Source organism: Trichosurus vulpecula, chromosome 8, assembly GCF_011100635.1.
Source record: "Trichosurus vulpecula isolate mTriVul1 chromosome 8, mTriVul1.pri, whole genome shotgun sequence".
NCBI lineage: Eukaryota > Metazoa > Chordata > Mammalia > Diprotodontia > Phalangeridae > Trichosurus > Trichosurus vulpecula.
The window spans coordinates 209504454-209528728 of NC_050580.1; the positions used below are offsets into that span (position 1 = coordinate 209504454).

A 24275-nucleotide genomic window follows, 5' to 3' on the forward strand; every position below is an offset into this window, starting at 1 on the left:
AATGGGGCATAACAATCTATCCTGCCCTACGAGAAAGTGGGAGTGAGGTGAAAGAAGGGAGGGCTGACTGGGGAACGAGGCAATCAGAATATATTCCATCTTGGAATGGGGAGGAGGGTAGAAACGGGGAAAAATTTGTAACTCAAAATCTTGTGGAAATCAATGTTGAAAACTAAAATATTAAATAAAAATGATAAAATAAAAAACAAAGTTCAGAATGGACTACAGAAAACCAGGTCACTGTTGGTACTTCCATTTTAACTATATGTTAAAATACAAGACAGAAACAATACATTCAGTTTCATATACAATCCTCTTTTCCTGATCATTTTTGTATGAGGGCATGTTTATGTTCTTTGGAAAAACAAAGTTCCATTTATAGGGTTTTTAAAAATTGTTTTGGAGACCCTTAAAGAGAATTCAGAGAAATATGGGAATTTGTATGACTGATGCAGAGTGAAGTAAAACCAAGAAAAGATTTATACAGTGTCTATGACAATGGGAAGATTTAAGAGCTTTTATCAAAGTAAAAATCTCTTGGTAAGAGGTCATGAATCAGCTAAGAATGAGACATTCTTCTTCAGATATGACTAATGTATGAATTTGTCTTTGATAACTATACCTATATGGATAAAAGGGAGGGCTTCTGGTTGGGATGGACTGTGAGGGTGAAGGTCCAAGGCTATAGTGAGTGAATACTAATAAGGATGCCAACTTTTTTTAAAGAAAAGATTATAAATGAAACACTTTAAAAATGTATAGGTGGGCAGCTAAATGGCGCAGTGAGTAGAGCACCAGCACTGGAGTCAGGAGAACCTTAATTTAAATCTGGCCTGAGATACTTGACACACTTACTAGCTGTGTGACCTTGGGCAAGTCACTTAACTCCAACTGCCTTGCCTTCCCCCCCTCCAAAAAAAATACATAAGATACAGAAGAATGAAGTTCAGAAAGGGTGAAAAACAAGGGCAGTTTTGCTACTATTGCATACATATATATACACACACACACACACACACATATAAATATGTACATTTTACAAATTGTTCAGTTTCAAATAAACTTCCTGTCCATGTTATATTTAAATGGTATTTTTGTTAAGTTCATTAAAAAAAAAAAAAAGGCAAGGAGGAAATCAGGACCCAGCCACATCATCCAGAACGGTGGGAGAGGACAAAGTCCCTAATACAAAAAATATAGGAATTAAGGCTGGAGACGTGTAAACAGAAGAAAATTCTTAATATGCTGAAGAAATATAATGGCTTAAGATACAAGAAAATAACTCCATAACAAGTACAAATAAGCACTTATAAAGAAGATTCAATGTTTTATTCCCTCTATTTTAGCCACCTGCTCTACAACTTTATTCAGGTCTACACCAGAGACCATGAATTCAGGGAATTTGCACCTCAAGGTCTACTCCCTTGACTGGTAAATGCCTCTCCCAAAACATTACTTTGAGAAAGTTCCCCCTATTCTCCCTATCCCCCCAAAAGCCCCAGCAATGTTTCATTTACTTCCTCCTCTCTTGTGCCACTAACTCCACAGAACCCCTCACAACCACGTAAGGTCATAACCCAGTAACTTAGCCTTAACACTGGAATTTTATCCCTCTTCCCAGTTTTGGAACCATCAACCACCATGAAACCAATTCTTACACTGTTGTGGGATGAAGTAAGCTGAATATCCACTCACCATTCTTGTAACTTTATGGACCAAAGTGAAATTAGAATAATACAACCTTCATGAGAATAGGGGCTGTCTTTCCTTTTCTATTTGTATCCCCATAGTAAACATTTAATAAATGCCCTCTAAAAAAATCCTTCAATTATAGAAAAATCAACTAAGAAAAAAGAACAAATTAGGTATCTAACTATGAAAAAGAACTGGCTTGGAGGTGAGAAAAAGTAACTTAAGAATCATAAGTGTTGTCCACCAACATGAATAAGCAGTTTTCAGATGAAGAAATCAAAGCCATCTAAAGTTATATGAAAAAATGTTCTAAATCACTATTGATTAGAGAAATGAAAATTAAAACAACTCTGAGGTACCACCTCACACCTATCAGATTGGCTAGTATGACAGAAGAGGAAAGTGATAAATGTTGAAGAGGATGTGGGGAAATTGGAACACTAATGCACTGTTGGTATATAGCAGCTCTTTTCGTGGTCGCAAAGAATTAGGAATTGGGGGGATGGCCATCATTTGAGGAATGCTTAAACAATGGGGTGTGTCAATGTCTGGAATACTATTGTTCTATAAGAACTGACAAGCAGAACATTTTCAGAAAAACCTGTAAAGAATTACATGAACTGAATCAAAGTAAAGTGAGCAGAATCAGGAGAACGCTGTACACGGTAATAGCAATATTGTAATGATGACCAACTATGATTGACTTAGCTATTCTCAGCAATACAATGATCCAAGACAACTCCAAAAGACTCATGATGGAAAATGCTATCCACGTTCAGAAAAAGAACTGGTGGAGTCTGAATGCAGATTGAAACAGACTAGTTTCACTTACTTTACTTTTTTCCCGGGTTTCTTCCTTTTGATCTGTTTCTTCTTTCACAACATAACTAATATGGGAATATGTTTTACATGACTGCATATAACCTATATCAAATTGCTCAACATTTTAGTGAGGGGGAGGGGAAGGAGGGAGAAAATCTGGAACTTAAAATGTTAAAAATTGTCTTTACATGTAGCTGGAAAAAAATAAAATACTATTTAAAAAAAGAATCATCAGATTCCATGAAAAATATGACCAAAGAAAAAACTTAGATACCATATTCTTTTAAAAAATCATAAAAGAAGCTGCCCACAACTATTACAACCAGAGGGCAAACTTAAATAGAAATACTCCACTGGTTGGTTACCTCCTGAAAGAAGCCCCAAATAAAAAACACTCAGAAATATTGTGTGCAAAATCCAGAGCTTCCTGATTAAAGAAACAGTGAAAATAGCCAAAAAGAAAAAAAATTAAAATACAAAGGAACCATATTCAGAGTCACACTAGACAATGCCACACTTAAAAAGGAAAAGAAATCTTGGGAATATGACATACCCAAAGGCACCTTGCAAAACTGAGGATAATCCTGCAGGGGTTAAAAAAAAAGGGGGGGAGGGAGGGGAGTTGGTATAACAACAAACCATAGAAGGAACTCTCAAGCAGTCCAGATTAAAAGACCTGAGATGTGCAGAATTGATTTCGAGTATAAGCATAAGAGAAGGGAAAATGGGAAAGGCAAACACAGTTGAGCAACTAGAAAGGTCTAGGTCAGGGGTGGGGAACCTAAGGCCTCAGCGTGAGGCCACATATGGCCTTCTAGGTGTTGGTTGCAGCCTTTTGACTCAGTTCAAGTTTTGCAGAAGAAATCCTTTTATTAAGCAGATTTGTTCTGTGAAGTTTGGATTCAGTCAAAGGGCTGGGCTGCACTTCAGAATCTACAGGGCCACATATGGCCTCAAGGCTGCAGGTTCCCCACCCCTGGTCTGGGGGTTGATCCAGTGATATATTCCAATTGAGGGAGGAAAAAAACAATTGGTTCTTCACATTCTCAATTGTCTTGAAGGATCAGAGAAAATAAAGACAAATGTACAGTTTGGCCTGGGTATGGTTCTGCTTTATTTCATACATTTTAAAAGAAAAAAGAAAAGGGAAGGAAAAGAGGAATACACTCAGGGAAAAAAGAGGAGAGGGACTTATTTCTCATACTTTTTGTGGACAATAAGACTATACAAAGAGAGGTGAGAAGCAAGCATGTCACAAACCACATTTTTATTGCAACAAGACAAAGGGGAACTTTAATACATAATTTATTATAGCAATCAAGTAAATTCAGGGAAACAGGTAAAGAAGGGAAAATGGAAAGATATGTTTAAGAGGTAGGGAATAATCACAAACAAAACAAGTATCAACTTCTGTTGTTCCAGTCATTTCAGTCATGTCTGACTCTTTGTGACCCCATTTGGGACTTTCTTGACAAAGATACCAGAGTGGTTTGCCATCCTCTCTAGCTCATTTTACAGATGAGGAAACTGAGGCAAACAGGGTTAAGTGACTTGTTCAGGGTCACCCAGCTAGTGTCTGAGGCCACATTTGAACTCAGGGAGATGAGTCTTCCTGATTACCAAATCCAGTGTTCTATCCTCTGTGCCTCCTAGCTATCCAAAAACATCAACTACACAAGGGTAATCATTAAATAGGGGGGTAGCGGGGAGAGGAGGTCAAAACTAGAGTAAAAATATGTAAGAACCAATTGTCTGGGTCTAGGCAAAAAAGTAGTCAGATACTACTGTAGATTCCAGTTTTTTTTTTTTTTTGTAAACAAGGAGGTGAGGGGCAAAGAGAGGAAAAATTGTAATAAGAGCTGCAGGGAAAACAACCATAATGGTGAATGTAAACAGGTTTAACTCTTAATGTGGTAAAGAGTAGTAGAACAGATTAGAAAGCAATTTGACAACATATTAGCAAAAAACATGTGAAACAAAATTTACACACAAAATTAAAATGCAGAGCTAGAAAAGAATTTATAAGGCCTCAAGTGAATCCAAAAGATGGCAATCACAAGCCAACAACGAATAGTTAGAGATCAGTAGGCACCTTGCATCCAGCAAATTAGCAAAGGTTATAAAAGATACGAATAATCAAGGTTGGAGGAACGTAGAAAAAATAGGCATACTAATGGACTGTTAGTGGAGCTTCAAATAATTTCAACCATTCTTGGAAGCAAGCAATGTGCAGTTATGTAAATAAAGTACAAAAATGACTCAAAGATTCTGCTGCTACACATATAACCCAAGTAAGTCTCTGATATAAAAAAAGGCTCTATATACCCTAAAATATTCACAGCAGCACTTTTTGTAATAGGGAAGAACAGGGAACAAAAAAGATGCCCATCAAAGGGGAATGGCTGGCTAGACTGTGGTATACAAATGTAATGGAATATTATTGTGCTTTAGGGAAATACATGATGAATATAAAAAAGCATGGAAAAGACTTACATAAATTGATACAAAATAAAGAGGAGCCAGCAAAACAACATGTACAACATCAACAGAAATGGAACAACCCCCACACAACAACTGAAGATGGATGTTGTGAAACTATAAAGAATAAGCTTGGCTTCAGAGAGAACTATAATGAACCCCACTGCCCAACCTCTAACCCACCCACGCTCCTTTACAGAAGGGGGGATGTATGAAATATTACATATGTCAAATTTTTCCAAAATATTGGTATGTTCTGATAAACTGTAACTTCCCTTTTCATTTTTAAAAATTCTTTAGTATAAGTGATGGCTCTCTGGGAAAGGGTAGGGAAGGATATATGGGAATAGATAGGCAATGTAAAAACAAAAGATATCAATAATTTTTTAAAAGGCAATGTCAATTCTAATTTTAACGTTTGTGATTCTATGAATGGATTTTGTGGGCAATCCTAGAAGGTTACTACTGTGTGGAATGAGTGAAGACCTCTCATAAAAGGGGACAAATTAAATAAATAGAAATAAGTAGGATAGTGAGTCCCATTTCTCTACTTATTTTCCTTTCTGTAAAGCCATTTCTCTACTTAGATGTTTTCCCCTCCATAAGTGAAGCTAGTGACCAGAAGGCTCCGAGGTTAAGAATAGGACACAGGATGCTCACATCCTATGTATTTACCTAAGAGCAAGAGGCCTGAAAGAAAGTAGGGTTGAGGTAAATAAGTCAGCAACCATAAAATCCTCTGAGAGTAAGGATAGGACACAGGATGCTCACCCCCTGTGTAGTGACCCCAGGATAAGGGACCCCTGGCTTGGGAGAAGAATGGATGAAAAGCCAGAAAGCCAGGTGCAATGTAGACGTGCAAGACCAGTTAGGTATAAGAATGATAGGAGACAAGGGTAAGGGTGCTGGGGATATCCATCACAGATGTAAAGGTGATGGGAAAAGCTAGTTTGCCACAGATGTGAAGATGAGGTAACCAACAACTGGCTTCTGCCTGTCACAGATAACCAAACTATTTGTTCATTGTCATCGTCACTAAGATAGATTTATCACTTCAGATTGATGGGAGAATGGGATAAGAATGGTGGGAAGGTTATGTCTGTCACCTGCTTGTCAAAAATAACCATACTGTTTGTTCTTTGCCATTGTCACTGGGATACATTTATTGCATCCAGATTGTACCCTCAAAGCTTACGTCTTCAAGCTCAGAGGAAGGAGGTTGGGAGGGGGAATTGCGGTTAGGGACCTATATAAACACCCCAATTCTCTGTGTCCATTGCACTCTGACACCGAGAGGACCCTCGGAGTTGCCCTTTCCCGTGGGATCGTAAAATTTTCCTTTCTACTTTCACCATGAGATGCCTCTGTTTTTAATTCTTGGATTTGTAAATCCGTACCACACACTACCACTTATGACGCTGTATCTAAAGCAGGGGTTTCCCAACCCTTTTGTGTCACAGATCCCTTTGTTAGTCTGGTGAAACCAATGACCCCTTCTCAAAATAATGTTTTTTGGGGAAAAAAAAAAATACACAGAATTACAAAGGAAATCAACAGAGGGAGACACGAAGAAACATTTGAACTAACTAAAATTTTGATTAAAGGTGCTAAATAGGGATATAGATAATGGAATGGATTTGTGACTTCATTGGAATAGGGAACCTCCAGGAAAGGCAAATCCTACCAATGAAAAGGGGCACCTTCTTTGCAACTTCTAGTTTTAGAGTTACTTAGATCACTGAGAGGTTAGGAACTGAATAGAACTGGCACAGCATTTAAGTTATTACTAAATGAAAATCTAATCAATTACAGGGAAAAATAGTCTGCCAAACTCTAAGAACTGGGCATCCAACGTGCTCCTTTTAGATATAGACAAATATAACACAAAGATAAACAAAAAGTGCCACCTGGCTGTCAAAAAACATCAACCACATAAAGGCAATTATAAAAGGTAGGGAGAGGAGGTCAAAAATATAGTTAAAAAAAACGTAAGTACCAACGGTCTAGGTCTGGGCCAAGAATCAGTCAGGAAAATTACTAGTGTAGATCCCATTCCTATACTTTCTCCATTTTTTTTCCCCTTTGCAAAGGAGGAGGTGGGGGAGGTGGGGGGGGAGGCAAAAAGAGGAAAAATTTTAAGACCCGATGAGAGAAAATATAGCAAAGAAGGAAAAGAACAAAACTTTAGAAAAGTCCACAACTGAATGGGAACCAAAAGGAATTCAACTTCACATTGTACCTTTATAAAAACGAACCACATGCTAGGGCAAAAAAAAATTCAATCAAATGCAGGAAAGTCCTTACCTCCCCACCCAGGTCAAGAAAATAACATCTATATTTCACCTACCCTCTTATAGTATTATTTGTCTCAGGATCATCTGGGTCCAATGTTTCTTTTAAGAAGTTTATATAATGAATCCAAAGATCAACACTAAGAGGTATTGCCTGAAGCCCTCGCCGATAAACCTAAGAAGAAAACAACAAACTGTACTTCAAATATTTATTTATTTCTTAAAAGAGAGGCAACACTGTGTTATCCGGTGAACCTTAGAAATACTAATTACTGGAATTTTGTTTAAATAATCTACCATTACCATTTGGGTGGAGGTTGGATAGAACATGGCAATGTTCTGATCCCCACGTGCAGAATCTTGATCTTCAAAGCGCAGCAGTCCCTGCATTCTGACCGGGTTGTGTGGGCAGGCTTTGGGGTACAGACCATAGGGCACAGACCCATTAGAGCATCAATGACAGCGTCTGACCAAAAATGCAATAAGACGTAGCAAATGTGACTAGCAAACCAACTATATTATTTGGAAAATGAGAAATAAATGTAAGTGAGAAAAGCCCTGCCCTACTTGTTAAGCTGCAGTGTAATACAGAGGCTTGCACTGCAAAGCTTGACAAACTGTTGAGGTTTTACGCACCTGCCAACAAAGAGAGAAAATATTAGCTACAAATGCCACAAGAGTGACAAATGCAAATAAAATACCCTATTAAACTATTTGAGCATATATGGTAGGTACTGCCAGCCAAAAAAAAAAAAGTGTTTTGTTATTATTTGGCTTACAGTACCTAATGGTGTTAACTTCATTCTGTGATGTACGCACCTCATCTGATTGTTTAATGTTGTCATGGCGCTTTTCAAGGTCTGCATACTTTTTCCAATAACCATAGCAATATGGGTAGTGTGTAAAAAATTTGTCAAATGCTTTCCTGGCAGCCAGCAAGTGATTCTGATGGGGAGAAAAAACACAAGCAGAATGTTTTTTAAAAATCTTATTTCTTACATGAAGAACACAAACCACCCTTTATCAAATAACATACTAGAAAATGTTCATCTAAATAATATTTTAATACAAATAAAGGAATGGATTAAAAGAAATACCAAGTAATAATTTATATTGTGCCTAAGATTGCAAAGCACTATAGAAACATGATCTCATCTGACCCTCATGACAATCTTATGAAGCAGGTGCTATTATTATCCCCATTTTACAAATGAGGAAACTGATGCTGAGATTAAGTTACTTCCCCAGGTCACACTGCCTAGTATTTAAAGACTGATTCAAAAGTTAAATCTTCTTGACTTGAAAGCCAATCTCCATCCCACTAAGTTATGTTGCTGCTCATGAAACAACAAGCTTAAAATCTAAAGCATACTTACTGATGACCATACTTGTGCAACTACAATGCTTGTTGACTTAGGTAGCAAGCCATTAAATCTAACTGTGAGCACATTTTAACGTTCAGTAACATAAAACTTATGCTATGAGCTAGTACTCTTTTCCCATAAAAATGATACTAGAAACATTTCCCTACTATTCACATTATTAAAGATTTCATTCAATTTCTATTTTGTCCTACCAAGATACAGGATAAGACAAGAACCTTTAAGCAAAATCACACTATTAAAAAAAACAACATTTTCTTAAATTTTTAAAGTCTCATTAAGGTCTGAAAAGCACTGTAAAGCTAAACAATTTGAAACAAAAAATTTTAAGAATAAGGACTTGCCTGATAAAGTTAATATTTTCTATGCCTCCCCATTCATCCTTAATTTAAATAACTACTAACCTCCTGTTCTACATACTGCAGCAAATATACCCAGCCAGTAAAATCTTGAAGATTATTTTCTACAGTTTTCCAAAACTTCTCATATTCTGGAGGAAACTGTGCTTCAGTGTCTGTCACTGGTAGCTCTGCATTTGAAATTTCATTTTCCTCTGTGTTTTCTTCATTCACATTTGGAGAACCATCAGGTGACTGTTCCATCTCCATAACATTCATAATCTCAGTACTGAAATCAGTGGGCTGCTCTATGGCTACCTCAGAACCATTGCTTGCATTGCCATTGCTAGAATTGTTGTACTCATCCATGTGAGCAGAATTCTGCATAGCTGCTGATGCTGTCTTCTGTTAAACAATAACCTGTGAAAACATACAATAAAAATCACCGTCTTCCAAAAGATAATAAAAAAATCACCACATGCAATCAACCCTCTTCAAGTAGTCTACTCAAATGCAAAAGAAATGTACTTCAATACTCAAATTCACTATCCTCTAAATCTTCTTAAACTTTTTCCACTCATGACCCCTTTTCACCCAAGAAATTTTTATGTGACCCTGGGTATACAGATATATGAAGTATATAAATCAAACATTTACTGATAGTAAATCATAATGAAATTTGTTGGGTTTTTTTTGGAGGGGGGAAAGGCAGGGCAATTTGGGGTTAAGTGACTTGCCCAAGGGCACACAGCTAGTCAAGTGTCTGAGGCCGTATTTGAACTCAGGTCCTCCTGACTCCAGGGCCAGTGCTCTACTCACTGAAGCCACCTAGCTGCCCCTATGAAATTTGTTTTAAAAAATTCTTTAGTAAACACGTAACCTTACCATTTATTAAAGACACTAGTCTCAAATCTGAGCCGAGCTATTTCTGGCACCATTTGTTGTTGTTGTTACATGGTGTGACAGCACACACAGTGCAAAGTGTGCGTGCTGTGTATTCAGAAATAAGGCTGCAGTGAAGTCAAGTGATGTAATATGGGCAAGTGCTGCCGGAAATATGTTGGATTCATTACGTGTTTGATTTTGAATTAATTTTTGGTCGTTGAGCATTCAGAGAACTTTCACTGTTGCCAAATTTTTCACAACCCCTACATTCACTTACACAGCCCCACATAGGGTCACAACCCGCAGTTTAAGAAGTGCTGCTCTGAATCACAATGCTGATACAACTTTTCATCATTTGTTCTATCCACAAACACTTATGAGTGCTTTCCTTATGTGTTCGAGTTATTTATACTTGGACCTACAGGACATACAAGGATAAGTGAACATGCCATTTATTAAATATTACTATGTACCAGGCACTGCTATTAAAGGTAGGATAAATAATTCAGTTTTACAAATGGGGAAATTGAGGACCAGAGAGGGGAAATGATTAGTCCCAAGTCTACCCAACCTACCGAACTTCCCCTTACCAAAAATATAATCATTCTTCCCATCATCCAGGTTTGTAACTTCTGTATTACCCTCTATTTTTTCACTCTCACTCAACTCAAATATCCATTTACCAAATCTTTTCATTTCTATATCCACAACATCTTTGTATCTGATCCCACCTCACTACTCATATAGTCATTACCTTCTTAGTTCAGTCCTCCTTCATTACTTCTAGCCTAGAATGTTGAGAAGGCTTCCTAAGGTCTCCTTGCCACCTCAAATCTCTTCCTGCTTCAATGCATCTTTTACAAAGCTGCCAAGATGATTTTCCTTAAGTGTATCACTTATGCTCAAAACACCATATGACCATATCATTCTTACTCAATAAACTCCAGTATTCCCTATTACCTCTGGGATAAAATATAAATACCTGCTTGGCATTTATAGCCCTTTGCAACCTGAATTTAACCTATTTTTTGAGACTGACTTACATTACTCCTCTTCATGCACTCTACACATATATGTACATATATGTAGCATTCCATTTCCCTAAGGGAGTTAAATATGGAAAACAATGGTTCTGGAGGTGGACTGGTTCTTTCCTCAGGGTTTTAGAGGGAAAAATGAAGGAATAGTGAAAGGAATATACTAGTGTAGGAAGTCAAGTCAGAAAATATTTACTAAGTGCTTACTATGTGCCAGGCACTGTGCTAATCTCTAGAGATACAAAGGCAAAATATCCCTGCCTTCTAGTTCATAATCGAAGGCAGGGCTGTCCAACCTTAGGTTTTTTATTGAAACAATAGACAATATATTTTGATTTGCCATTTTAGTGAGAGCTCAGCATGGTAGCTCAGCTTCATTTACTAAAGCATTTACATAATTTCTATGCTCGTAGGGGGACATGCTGTCTGCAGGCTGCATTTTGGACAGCCCTGATCTAAGGGGAGACACAACATGCAAAGAACTAGGTCCAAACGAGACAAACATACACATACACACACACACACACGTATGATAAACTGGAAATAATCTTAGAGAAGGCATTAAGGAGGACCAGGAAAGGTTTCTTGCAGAAGGCAAAGATTTTTAACTCATACTTGAGGGAAGCTGGGAAAACCATGAGGGGGAGGGAGATGAAGAGAAAGGAAATTCCAAGCACGGGGGATACCAATGGGGAAAAAAATACAAGAAGGTGGGAAATGGAATCTCTTGTGTGAGAAAGAATAAGGAATCTCTAGTCACTGATCACAGAGTGCATGAAGGAGAATAAGGTGTAAGTAGACTGGAAAGCTAGGAAGGAGCCAGGTCACAGAAGATTCTAAAATTTTTATATTTTATCCTGGTAGCTTTAGGGAACTACTGTAGTTTAACGAATAGGAGAGAGAAATGATCAGAAAGGAGAAAGAAGGGGGTGGAACTTGCTATTTCTCATATTTGGGGTATATGAGAAGAACAGGATACAAAAATGTAAGGAGAAGGACCAGCCATCGGGCGAATCTCACTTATCTGAAGCAAAGGAAAATGGAATGAACATACCTACAGTTTAGTATAGAAACATGTCATATTCAACAGGGACACAAACAGGGATGGGGGGGGAGGGAGAGCTGTTGAAAGGGAGGAAAATAGGAGAGGAAATGACTAAAAGCAAAATTAATTTCCTGATCCTGATGGGGGGGGGGGCCACAAAAAGGGTGGGTTATTGAACTAGATTCTAAGGGTGAGCTGCCGATCAACTGGGGAATAGCTGAACAAATTGTAATATATGAATGGAATGGAATATTATTGTACTGTAAGAAATAACAAGACATGATTTCAGAGAATCCTGGGTAAAATGAATTACCAAGAGTGAAATGAGCAGAACCAGAACAGTTTATACAAAAATAGCAACAATAAAGAAATCTAACTTTGAATCACTTAAGAGGATCTGTGATGTAAACATGTTATTTACCCACCTCCCAACTAAGAAGTATAAATTGATGGTTTTACATACAATCCTTTTTATCCTCTGCTGTGTATACTCTTCATTCCTAAATTCTCAATTTTATGGTACAGTCAATACTCTATTCCATTCACATTTCAGTTTGACATTCTCAATTTGAACCGAACTTTTAGAAGTTTTAACTTCTAAATTGCAAGGAATATAGTCACCTAAACACCCTTCATCTTTTCTTTTTATTCAATTGCATCTTCAAAAAAGCCTAGAATACATTGTCTAAATATGGCTTCAAAAATAATTTTAAATAAGAAGTATCTGTAAGCACAACATCTACTATAAAAGATTTTTTTTTTTGCCCTGGAACTGTGATTTCATTGGCAAAGGATACTCCCTAAGAGAAAGTTCTGCCTCTATAATTGCAGATCAGCCCTATTTCTACAATTTATATTCTAGAGAGTTGCCTGGGGCACTGAGAGGTTAAAGGATTTGTAGAGATTCACAGCTAGCATGTGTAAGAGGTGGAACTTCAAACCAAAGCATTAATGACAAAGGGGCCAGCTCTAATTTAAAAAAAAAAAACCCAATTATCAATAAATGATAATTGGTGATAAGTGCAACAAGAAGCAATAAACTAGAGACTTAGGTTTCTAACTGTTGCTAGCTAGAGTGCTTAGCTAGCACTAAAAAACTTAACAGGCCAAATTGTACTCTCAAATCATTTATGATTCTATGTACTTCCTCTACGGAATAGATGATGATAGAAAATAGGGTCAATGACAAGATGAAAAGGAAAGGAAAAAAAAGCATTAACTTGTACATGAACACAGTTGTATTATGCGCCCATTTTAACGTAAACATACATCTAACTTGACCTTCCTATAGATCTTGGAAAAGTCCCAGGGAAGACTGGCCTACAAACAATATAATTTTTTTTAAAGTTGGATATTTTGATTTCTTTTGTTACAAACTTCCCAATTACATTTTTAAAAATTTGTTTTTAGTTCTGAATTCTCTCTCCAGCCCTTCCCTCACTCATTGAGATGGCAAAAAATAATACCCATTATACGTATGAAGTCACATTTCCACATTAACCATGTTGTGAAAGAAAAAAACAAAAGACAAGAAAAATAAAGTGAAAGAAAATATGCTTCAATCTGCACTCAAGAGTTCTCTCTCTGGAGGCGGATAGTATTTTTCATCATGAGTCCTTTGGAATTGTCACGGATCACTGTATTGCTCAGAGTAGCCAAGTTTTTCACAGTTGTTAACAATATTGCTATTACTATGTACAATGTTCTTAGTTCTGCTCACATCATTTTCAGCTCAAATTAGTCTACACAGGTTTTCTGAAACCATCCACTGCCATTTCTTACTTCACAATAGCATTCCAACATGAACTGAGACATGAGAAAGACCTTCTTAGCTTAAAAAGGCCAAGGTCTCCCACTGCATCCTGGGCCATCTCCATCCAGTCTTCCTGATCTGTATCTTGCCACTAGTCCTGATGGCTGTGCAGGAGAAAGTGAAGCTGGTGACTTTGCATAGCTCTCCTTCACTTAAATCCAATAGACTTGCAAGTCATGGCATCACCCCTACCTGATGTCATCGTCCTCTTCAAGAACAAAGGACAAACAACAGCATTCCATCACAATCATATACAACTTCTTCAGTCATTTCCCAACTGCTAGTCATACCCTCAATTTCCAATTCTTTGCCAACACAAAAAGAGCTGAGAGAAATATTTTTTAGATGACTTTTTATTATTTTTTATTTTGGGGGGGTGAAGGCAGGGCAATTGGGGCTAAGCGACTTGCCCAAGATCACACAGCTAGTAAGTGTGTCAAGTGTCTGAGGCCAGATTTGAACTCGGGTCCTCCTGACTCCAGGGCCAGTGATCTACTCACTGCGCGCATCTAGCTGCCCCCTGAGATAAATATTTTTATACATATGGGTCCTTTTCTTTTTTTCCTTTGATCTCTTTGGGGTACAGATCCACTAGTGGTATTGCTGGGTCAAAGAGTATACAGTTTTATTGCCCTTTGGGCATAGTTACAAATCAAACAATGACTTTACAAATACAACATATATTGTCCCAACAGGGAACTGCTTCTATATTTTTAGAAATTTCTACAATAAATAAAAAATAAAGACCAAGCAGAAAAATGAACTAAATCTTTTCTCCATAGCATCTTAACAAAAACGTTTAAGGTAATAATTATATTTTTATGGCTTCATAGTCATATTTTCCTCCTACAGCCTCTAAGAGGAAAACATAATGAGTTTCATTATAGACATGTTGAGTCTTAGATGCCTACAGGACATTTAGAGGGAGATGTTCACCAGGCAACTTTTGAAGGGCTAGATTTCAGGGAAAAAAAAAAAAGATTAGGTTTCTGAGTCATCTGCAAGATAACTGAAGCAGTACTAGAATAAGAATTTCTTCTAAAACATACCCACCCAGCTAGTGGTTATCCAGCCTTGGCTTTTAATAAGAGGGAATCCATTCTCTCCCAAGGCAGCCCATTCCATTTTTGGATAGTTCTGTTGTTTATCCTTCATTTTCAAAGAGGATCCAATGATATCATGGGGTAATATATTCACTTGTACATGAATGAGACTTGAGGCAGAGCTGCATAAAGTCAGCCTTACTCTCTCTTCCAAAGTCATCAACAAAGTCCAGTGACAAGACACAAGTCAAGAGGACTGGGGATGGACTGGGATGCAGTGGATGACGTTGGCATTTGTGACACAGCACCTGCTTCAGCTACCTTCATGACTGTTGGATCAAATTGTTCTCATCCACCCATTCCACCAGGGGGAGTCTTCACATGCTTGGGGAAGACATCCCCTAACTCACCTACAGGTTTAAGGGCTGTTGGTTACCCTTAATCTGGTTTAGCCCATCTGCCAAGATGGTTTTACTGGGGTGTGGTTGCTACCCATGCTACAGCTTCTTCAAGCCACAGGTTGAACGCCAGGTGGATGCCAAAGGTGGACTGAGTGGCCCTGAAAAGGGCTTGGCCAGCCCTCACACCAGGAGATGCTATTCCTCCCTGAACAGGCCACATACCACTTTTGGACAGCTCTATAATTATAGTTAGGGCAGTTTAGGTGGTAATGTGGATAGAGTGCTAAACCTGTCCAGAATTCAAATCTGACCTCAGACACTTAATTGGGTGACCCTAGGCAAGTCACTTAACCTCATTTGCCTGTTTCCTCATCTGTAAAATCATCTGGAGAAAATGGAAAACCACTCTAGTTATCTTTGCCAAGAAAATCCCAAATGGGGTCCATAATGAGTTGGAAATGATTGAAAAATAACTGGATAATAACAAATAATCATAGTTGAGGACAGAATTCCTGACTGAGGATTGGCATCTTATAAATCCTAAATATGAACAATGATGTTATAAATATAAAAACCATAAAATTTCAAAATGATTTAAATTGTAAAACTATGTTCAAGTCAAACTGGACTGGATGCTATTAGACCATTTAATCCAACCCAAAATGAAATAAATTATCTCATTTGAATTTCATATACGTGTAAGGTAGGTACCACACAGTATAATTATTCACATTTACTGAAAAGGAAATTCAGACCCAGAGAACTTAACTGACTTGTCTATTGTCACACAATTAATACGGAGGAGTCTGAACCCAAGTTGGACTCCACTATGCCACACTGCCCAAACTTACAGAGCATGTGACAGGAAACAAACACTTTTTGTATGGTACAGGAGAAATATCACTAAATTTGCAACCAGAGGTTGTGGATTGGAATCTGAACCATACATGTATGTAAGCCATGGACAAATCATGACATCTCTGCACCTCTATGCTCTTTCCATATCCTCCTGAAAATGTGGGGTTGGATAAGGTCATTTTAAGTTTTCTCCTAGCTCCAAATCTAAGAACTTACGACCAGAAGCCAGGTCTCTTGACTTGTGTTCCAAAGCTCTAGTATATCAGAGGCTCTTGTATTTGCAATAGTCTCACAAAGTGTATACCGTATATACTCATGATAAAAGAGACTTCAAGGTACTAAAATTGGATACATCTTAAGAAATCATGTGAGACTGGTTCACAAAACTAGTTAAATGTCAGTCTATCCTGTCAATTGTACCCACAGGACATGTCTCTCATCCACCCCTTTCTTTCCATGTACTACAGCCAACCAAACCCTATCCTCCATCACTTGAACCATCATAGCAGCCTCCAACTAATTATCATTAAAAGCCCTTAACGAGCTGGCTCAAACCAGTCTTTCCAGATTGATTTCACATTATTCCCCTTCAAAGACTCTGTGTTAGTCAAACTGTTTTGCTTGTTTTTTCCTTCTACATATCATGTACTGTTTCTTTGCACAGGCTGCCCGTGCCTAGAATACTCTCCATCTTCTCTGCCTCCTAGAATCCCTAACTCCCTTCAAATTGAGTGCCACTTAGGAGTCTTTCTCTCAATTCCGCCCAGTTAGTGCTTCCCTCCCCATCCCTAAATTATTTTCATTTTGTATATATTTTCTATTTACTTATCTGTATACAATTATTCCCTCCAGTAGGAAGTAAGTTATTAAGGGTGGGTACTGTAAAGGTTTTTGTCCTCGTATCCTCCTGTTTCTTACACAAAGGGTCTTGACAAAAAGCAGACTTAATAAATGCTTGTTAAAATGTCAGTCAGCCATAAGTACTTGAAATATCTCCTACAGTGTAATAAATTTTAACTACCTAAAAAATGTGCTAGCCATGACAATATTGATTTAACAATAACTTTGATTTTTAGGATGATTTGAATAAGCTACATTTCTTTAAAAAGTGGGTAGGAAGGGGGAAGAAATGCATTCATTTTCTCTGGGAAAATTTCCCTGTAACCAACAAAAAAAATTTCACAAGTCATATCACTGATTATTATTTTCAGTAGTTTTTCTAACATTTAAATACTGGAAGGCATTGGGGCAGCTAGGTGGCACAATGATTAGAGCACGGGCCCTAGAGTCAGGAGGACCTGAGTTCAAATGTGACCTCAGACACTTGAGTACTAGCCGTGTGACCTTGGGCAAGTCAGTTAACCCCAACTGCCCCGCCAAAAATAACCAAAACCAAATATTGGAAGACATCACTAAGAAATGGTTGTCAGGAGACATAGGTTTTTAGTCCCAGGGCAGATACCAACTTTATTTATAAGCTTAGTTTCCTGACCTATAAAGGGAATGTATCTTTAATGATCTCTGAAGTTTCTTTTAATACTAAGATTTTATGGTTTGAGGTCTTTTCATAAGAACATTTCAAGGAAAAAGTACAAATACACCCCATGCCCCCATGTCAAAAGGTTTTGGCTTTTTTTGTTTTGGTTGTTGTTAAGCACTAGCTAATTAGAATCAGTACCTTCCCTTCTCCCTACCTTCACCACCAATCCTGCCCCAGTGGAAGAGTGGAACAAATGAGTGTAGGAATAAATAAATGGGTAAAGAAAAAAAAGAAAAGCACAAGTATTAATTAGAAAGTAGTGAAGATGTAGAGTGAAAAAAAAATGCTAAATTGGAGCTGCTATAACATTCTAAACTTCCAGATTACCTGGTCAGGTTACTTTGTTAACAGTGATTAAAACAAACACAGCTTAGGCTAACAAGGCTTTAAGTAAAGGCCTTTAAGATCCTCTGATAATGACTGAAATTTAACCAATGTATAAATAACTCAAGTAGTAAAATAGGGGGTCAAAAGTCTCTAATTATGGTAAGCAGAAATGATTCTGCTTGGCTCAGTTGACTAAGTACATCAACTTCAGTAATTTAAACTACAATGAAATGCATTAAATCAGTGCAACAAAGCCCAGAAAGATCAATGAAAGAAGTACCCCACCAGCCCAGAAGCTGCTTCAAATTAGGATATAAAGGTGAACAGGCAAAAGAAATAATCTTAGTCTTTGAAAATGTCTTAAAGAAACTTTGGTAACCTTATTTAAAATAATTCTATACTTCAGCAAGACAAACGCAGTATGTTTCTAAATAAGGACCCACTGCTTCTATTCCTAAAAAGAAAACTCCATTTCCATAGAAAGTGAGAATTACATTATATTTTTTTTCCTAGATAATTATTTATAGGAGTCTACCTAGTAATGCTTGAACCTCAGACAGAGAAAATACTGGATTCTTCCTGTCTCAATTATCACCTCAGTTATGTGACATCAATCTCACCTCACCTATTATCCGCAGAGCCTATTATCATGGAGTTGATTACTGGGTTCACAAAAATCTAATGAGACCTCTACTTCTTATTGCCATTTTATCTTTATTAAAGGATACACAGGGAAAAGTTCCACACCTTAGAAAATATATAAAAAGTTAACAGTAGCTGCAACTTAGCAGCTTCACTTAATGCCTTTTCATTCCAGTCACCTAGGGCACAGAGAAGTTAAATGACCTGCCTGGGGATATAAAGCAAGTATGTGTAAGAGGCAGGGTGTGAAGCAAGATCTTCCTGAATCTACTATTAAAACTGCCTAACAGGGCTACTTGAAGCCTTGTCAATAAGGCAGCATTATTTAACTTAAAAATTCTCACGAGATCTTACCATCCCCTCAAGTTACCCTATTATCTCCCCTTCATTTCTAAAGCTCCTAAGGAAAGTTATCTACAGTTATCACTTCTTACTTCCAGCCTAGAATCTCTTCACTTAGCCGAAACTGCTCTAAATGATCTCAATTGCCAAAACTGACAGCCTTTTCTCAATCCTCAGCCTCAAAAATCTACTCACAGCTTCTGACACTGTTGACCACCCTCTCAGTTCTAGATACTCTCTCTTTTTGTTGTCCACCTAGCTGTGTGCTCCAATCCAGTCCTCTTTGCTGGATTACCCCTCATTTAATATCAGTAAGTATACCTCAAGGCTCTCTCCTAGGACCGCTTATCTTTTTCCTCTATATTCTCTCACTAACCAGCTCCCGTGGGTTTAATTAATTTCTATGAAGATGATTCCTAGATCTATAGAGTCAGTCCAAGTCTCTCTCCTGGGATCCAGTCCCATAAATCACCTATTGGACATTTCAAACTGAATATTCCATACAAGTTATCTTGAATCCAACATATTCAAAACATAACAGATCTTTCCCCCAGAAACATACTCAACTTTCAGACTTCCCTATATCTAGCTGAGGTCATCATCGTTTTTACAGTAACCCAAGGTTTTTAAAACTTTGGTGTCATCCTCAACTCCCCATTTCTCCAGACCTCACAAACTCAATTCAGTTGCCAAAACTTGTCCTCTGTACCTCCAAAACCCACCTCTGCCACATTCTGTTCAATCACACAACCACCATCCTCAGTTTTGCCTACCTCAAGTCAGCGCACCCTCCTGCAATCCAACCCATTCTTAATTCAATTGACAATGATTTCCCTAAATCACAAGTCAAACCATGTCACTTCACATTAATCAACAAAATGTAGGGATCTCCTAATTATTTCTAAAATAAAATGTAAACTCTTTTATCTGGCATTCATCCCAAACTATCTTTCCAGGCTTCCTGTGACTTACCTCACACTCTTTAAGGTCCAGGCCCAAATGCCACTTTACCATCCTTCATGGAGGGCACTCTCACCTGTTTCCTCTGCCTAGAATGCTTTCTTCCCTCACTTGTGACTCTTAGAACGTCTAGTTTCCCTAAAAACCCAGAGCTTAAGGCTCCAGTTTTAACATGAAGCCTTTCCTGATCCCCCAAAAAAGTACTTTGTCTTTTTTCCAGCATACAAATTGTGTCTTTCTTCCCCTTCATCCCCTACTCACCACTGACTGTAAATTCCTTGAGATGAAGGACTTTCATTTTTGTCGTTATTACCAACACCTGGGACATGTTAGGCACTTAGTAAAGTGCTCGCCGATTGTATTACAAAGTAGGAATGAAAAAAAAAACTGAGGCTGGCTCTAGAACTATCAGGAAGAAAAAGTGGGCTCCAAAGTGACTGCTCGAGTTCTCTTCCTGTTCCAGAAACCTGACAAAAGGGGACTTTGACCTCTCTACATACCGCCGCTGCCTGCTCGTGATCCGGGATTTAACACAGCGCCTGACACTACAGAAGATGCATAATGTGCTTGTACAATGACTTGACCGTAGGATTTTCTATATCCCGGAAAGGCGATCGAGCCTTAGCTCTGTAGGATTTGTCCCGGCTCCCCCGCCCCACCCCCGGCCCCCATCCCGCGTTGCTTTCAAATTGGCGGCGGGGGATGGCTATCGGTAAAGCCTCGCCCAACAACCTCATGGTGCCAAGGAGGCGGGCAAGTCCCAGCCTAAATCCGAAAGGGCCGCAATAAGGTCGAAACAGGGCCTGCGAGGGCCGGAGGAATGGGGGGAGGGGGGCGGCAGCACTAGGCGCTTCGGGCGCCAAGTACAGGCCAGGCCGCAAGGGCCTGTGGGGTGGGGGGTGGGGAGGTGGAGTTAGGCCCAGGGCCGAGCCAAATTAAACCAGGCCTTACCCCCAGAGAAGTCGGCGGCCGGCTCTCTGCTAGTGTTTCTACCTCGCCGCCCGACCCGCACTAACCTTGAGCTGGAAGCCGTTCAACGCCATCAAGGAGAGACACGGGCCTGGTTCCCCACAAAACGAGCCCAGACGGCCACGTCCGCAGCGGCCGCGGCGGCTTCTGCTACTGCGGCTGCGGTAGCTCCGAGCGCCCCGCCCACGACACGCAGAGAGCGCAGAGCGCATGCGTCCGCGCCCCCCCCTCGCGGGCCGCGGGGTCACGTGTCTCCGCGCCGCGCTCCACCCACGCTCTGGCGGGTCCACCTGGGCTAGAGCCCTGCCCCCCAGCAGATCCGCGCTGTTGCATTCCACCTCCTTTCTGCTCCTCTCACGTGAGCTGAGTCCCGGAATCCCCCGCAGCTGGCGCCCTGCTGACCCCGGTGCGCTCCACGCGCTCTCTGCCAGCTTCACCTGTGCTGAGCCGGGGAAGCCTCCAGCCGCCAGTGTCCCGCGGGATCTTGCTGTTCTGCTTACTGTCAAGTCAGCAAAAGTGTTAAGAACCTACTATGTTTGTGCTCAACGTTGGGAAAAAGCAAAAAAACAATCCTTGCTTTCCAGCAGCGCTCAGTCCAGTATGGTTTCCTTTCCCCGAATCCCAACCCTGGAGATAGAGATTTTTTTTTTTAATCGAACCAAGTCTAGACTTAGCTTAGGAAAAAATAGATATGTCACAATAACAGGATTTGTTGTTGTTTGCCCAAAGGAATGTAAATGTGATCGCTGAAATAGGATTTGGATTTGTACCTTTTAGGGCAGTGAGAGAAGCACTTTCTCCAGCCCTTCTCCAACTCCACCCATCCGATTAAAAGCAGGAGAAACTCAACCCTGCTCTCTAAACTGAACTTTTATTTGGCTTTTTGGGGTGGAGATTAGTGGATCTTAAATGTCCAGAGGGCAGAGACTTTACCTTACTCTACCTTACACTTAATCTAATCCGACCCCCTTATTTTACAAAGGAGAAAATTTGAGATGAAAATTAAATGTCACGGTCACTTAGGGAGTAGGAAATCCAATGACTTCAAATGTCTTTAAAACAAACAAATTAAAAACCCTCGATGAGCTTCAACAAACAGGAACCTTTCAATATGCAAACAAAAGGGGAAGGATTGTACATGAAAATGTGAACTCTGTTTTAAGTAACTTGTCTTCCTCTTCTCCCCACACTTTCTGTTGTTCAATCATGCCCGACTCTCTGTGACCCCCATGGACCACAGCATGCCAGGGCCTTATATCTTCTACAATCTCCTGAAGTCTGTCCAAGCTCAAGTTTGTTGTCTCTGTGATATTATCTGTCCATCTACTCCTCTGCCATCCCCTTTTCCTTTTGCCTTCAGTCTTTCCCATCACCAGGGTCTTTTTCCATGAGCCCCATCTTCTCATTTTATGGCCAAAGGATTTCAGCTGCAGTATTTAACCTTCCAGGGAACAGCTTGAATTAATTTCTTTCAGGATTGACTGATTTGATCTCCTTCTTGTCCAAGGGACTCTCAAAAGTCTTCTCTAGCACCACAATTCAAAAAGCATCAATTTTGCAGTGCTCAGCTTTCCTTATAGTGCAGCTATTGCTACTGGAAAAACCATACTGATGGAATCCCAATAAAGCTGCCCTCAGCCCCAATATTCTAACGTCTTCATGGGCATCAATGAATAGTAGGCATGTCCTGATTTGACCATACAATCTCACTTTAACCACCCCAGGCCCCCAGACCCAATATTCCGAATATGCCTCACCAGAACAGCAGGCATGTCCTTGTGATGGAGTCTAGCCACTGCCCCCAGCCCCAGTCTCTCAGCTTCCTCATATTCCTCACAGAAACAGCAAGTATGTCTGTGCACTCAACCACAATCACATCCATCTAGCCTTAAGATAGGACCACAATATGAAGCCAATCAGAAAACAGTACCACCAGGGTACCCAAGCAGGATATGGACCCCAAAACAATAGAAGGGACCTTCCTTAAGTAAGCACGTGTGCAGTAATAGCAAAAGCTGTCCTTTAGGTGAACTTATGATGTAGAGAGGCTTATTATAATGTCATTATCATATATACATACCCCCCTCAATGGGCTTTTCTGTATGCATAATAGGTAATCACATGCAGTTTCACCAAGGCTGGGACCCCTCCCCTCTTGCCTAACCCCTTAACAAACCCCTCCTATACTTTATAATCTTTTTTTAATTAATTTTTTTTTTTAGAGGGAGGATGGCAGGGCAATTGGGGTTAAGTGACTTGCCCAAGATCACACAGCTAGTAAAGTGTGCCAAGTGTCTGTGCCGGATTTGAACTCAGATCCTCCTGACTCCAGGTCCGGTACTCTACTCATTGTGCCACCTAGATGCCCCCCTCCTATACTTTAATATTCATATATTCTATAATGATGAAATCACATCTTTTGCTCTATAAAAATCCCCATTTTGCTGTGATAAACTTTTGGTTCCTTCTTGGAACTCAGTCTACTTCCTGCAAGGCATAACTCTCAATAATATGCCTTTACTTGGGTTGGAGATGGTCTTAGTCTGTGAATTCTTTTGAGACGTCCTCACAACATACCATGAAACCGTAACAATAACTTTGACTATATTGATCTTAGTCTGCAAGTTAATGTCTCTATTTTTTAATATGCTGTCCAGCTTTGACATAGCTTTTCTTCCAAGGAACAAATGTCCTTCGATTTCATGGCTACGGTTGCCATTTGAGCCCAAGAATATAAAACCTGACCCTGCTTCCATTTCTTCTCCCTCTATTTGCCATGGGGTCAGTTGATAGGATTTAAGGTCCTTTGATATTACACTTCAAACCAGCTTTTTATACTCTCTTCTTTCACCTTCGTCAAGATGCTTCTTAATTCTCCATTTTCTGCCATCAGAGTTTCGTATACTTTGCCATACAGAACTACATAGGAATTTTGACAGTTATCACCTACATTGTTATTGCCTTACTGATACAGAGGTGAGGGGATATTGCACCAGCAAATGAACCTTTTAATAGCACATTACAGAGTGGGGGTTGGGGGTTAGTGTAGCAATTACATTTCTAACTAAAAGTATGAATCTAGCTAAGTCAAATGCAATTAATATAATCATAAATACATGGTGAATTAATCATTCATAACTCCTATCCTAACAGCATCAATTAACATGATTACCTCAAGCTTAATTGTATTCTTCTTAATTCATTAATACAAATCACTGATACCCATCAAATCACAATGAACGGAATAAATGCTGATTAATTTGAGTAGGGGCATCAAAATTATCATCACAGTATCTACAAAAAAATACAGAGTAACTATGGTGGGAAGGTTCAGGAACTAAAAACTGAGAAGCCCAGGAAAGGCTTTTTATATGACTGGGGTTATTTACTTGGCATCCATGAACTTTAAT

General features: G+C 39.2%; 1 protein-coding gene across 3 annotated transcripts in view; it reads right to left on the minus strand.

Moving 5' to 3' along the window:
- Positions 1–21050, minus strand: part of PRPF39 (pre-mRNA processing factor 39) — a 51490-nt gene extending 30440 nt beyond the window's left edge. Inside the window, exons 1-4 of one of the 3 annotated variants that reach the window (XM_036736199.1) lie at positions 20913–21050; positions 9070–9423; positions 8103–8228; positions 7340–7458 (exon numbers count right to left, since the gene is read on the minus strand). In XM_036736199.1, the coding sequence (XP_036592094.1) occupies positions 7340–7458; positions 8103–8228; positions 9070–9390 (566 nt within the window). In that variant the 5' untranslated portion in view covers positions 9391–9423; positions 20913–21050. The other 2 variants (XM_036736200.1, XM_036736201.1) reach the window with 2 other exon arrangements.
- Positions 21051–24275: the final 3225 nt, after the last annotated feature.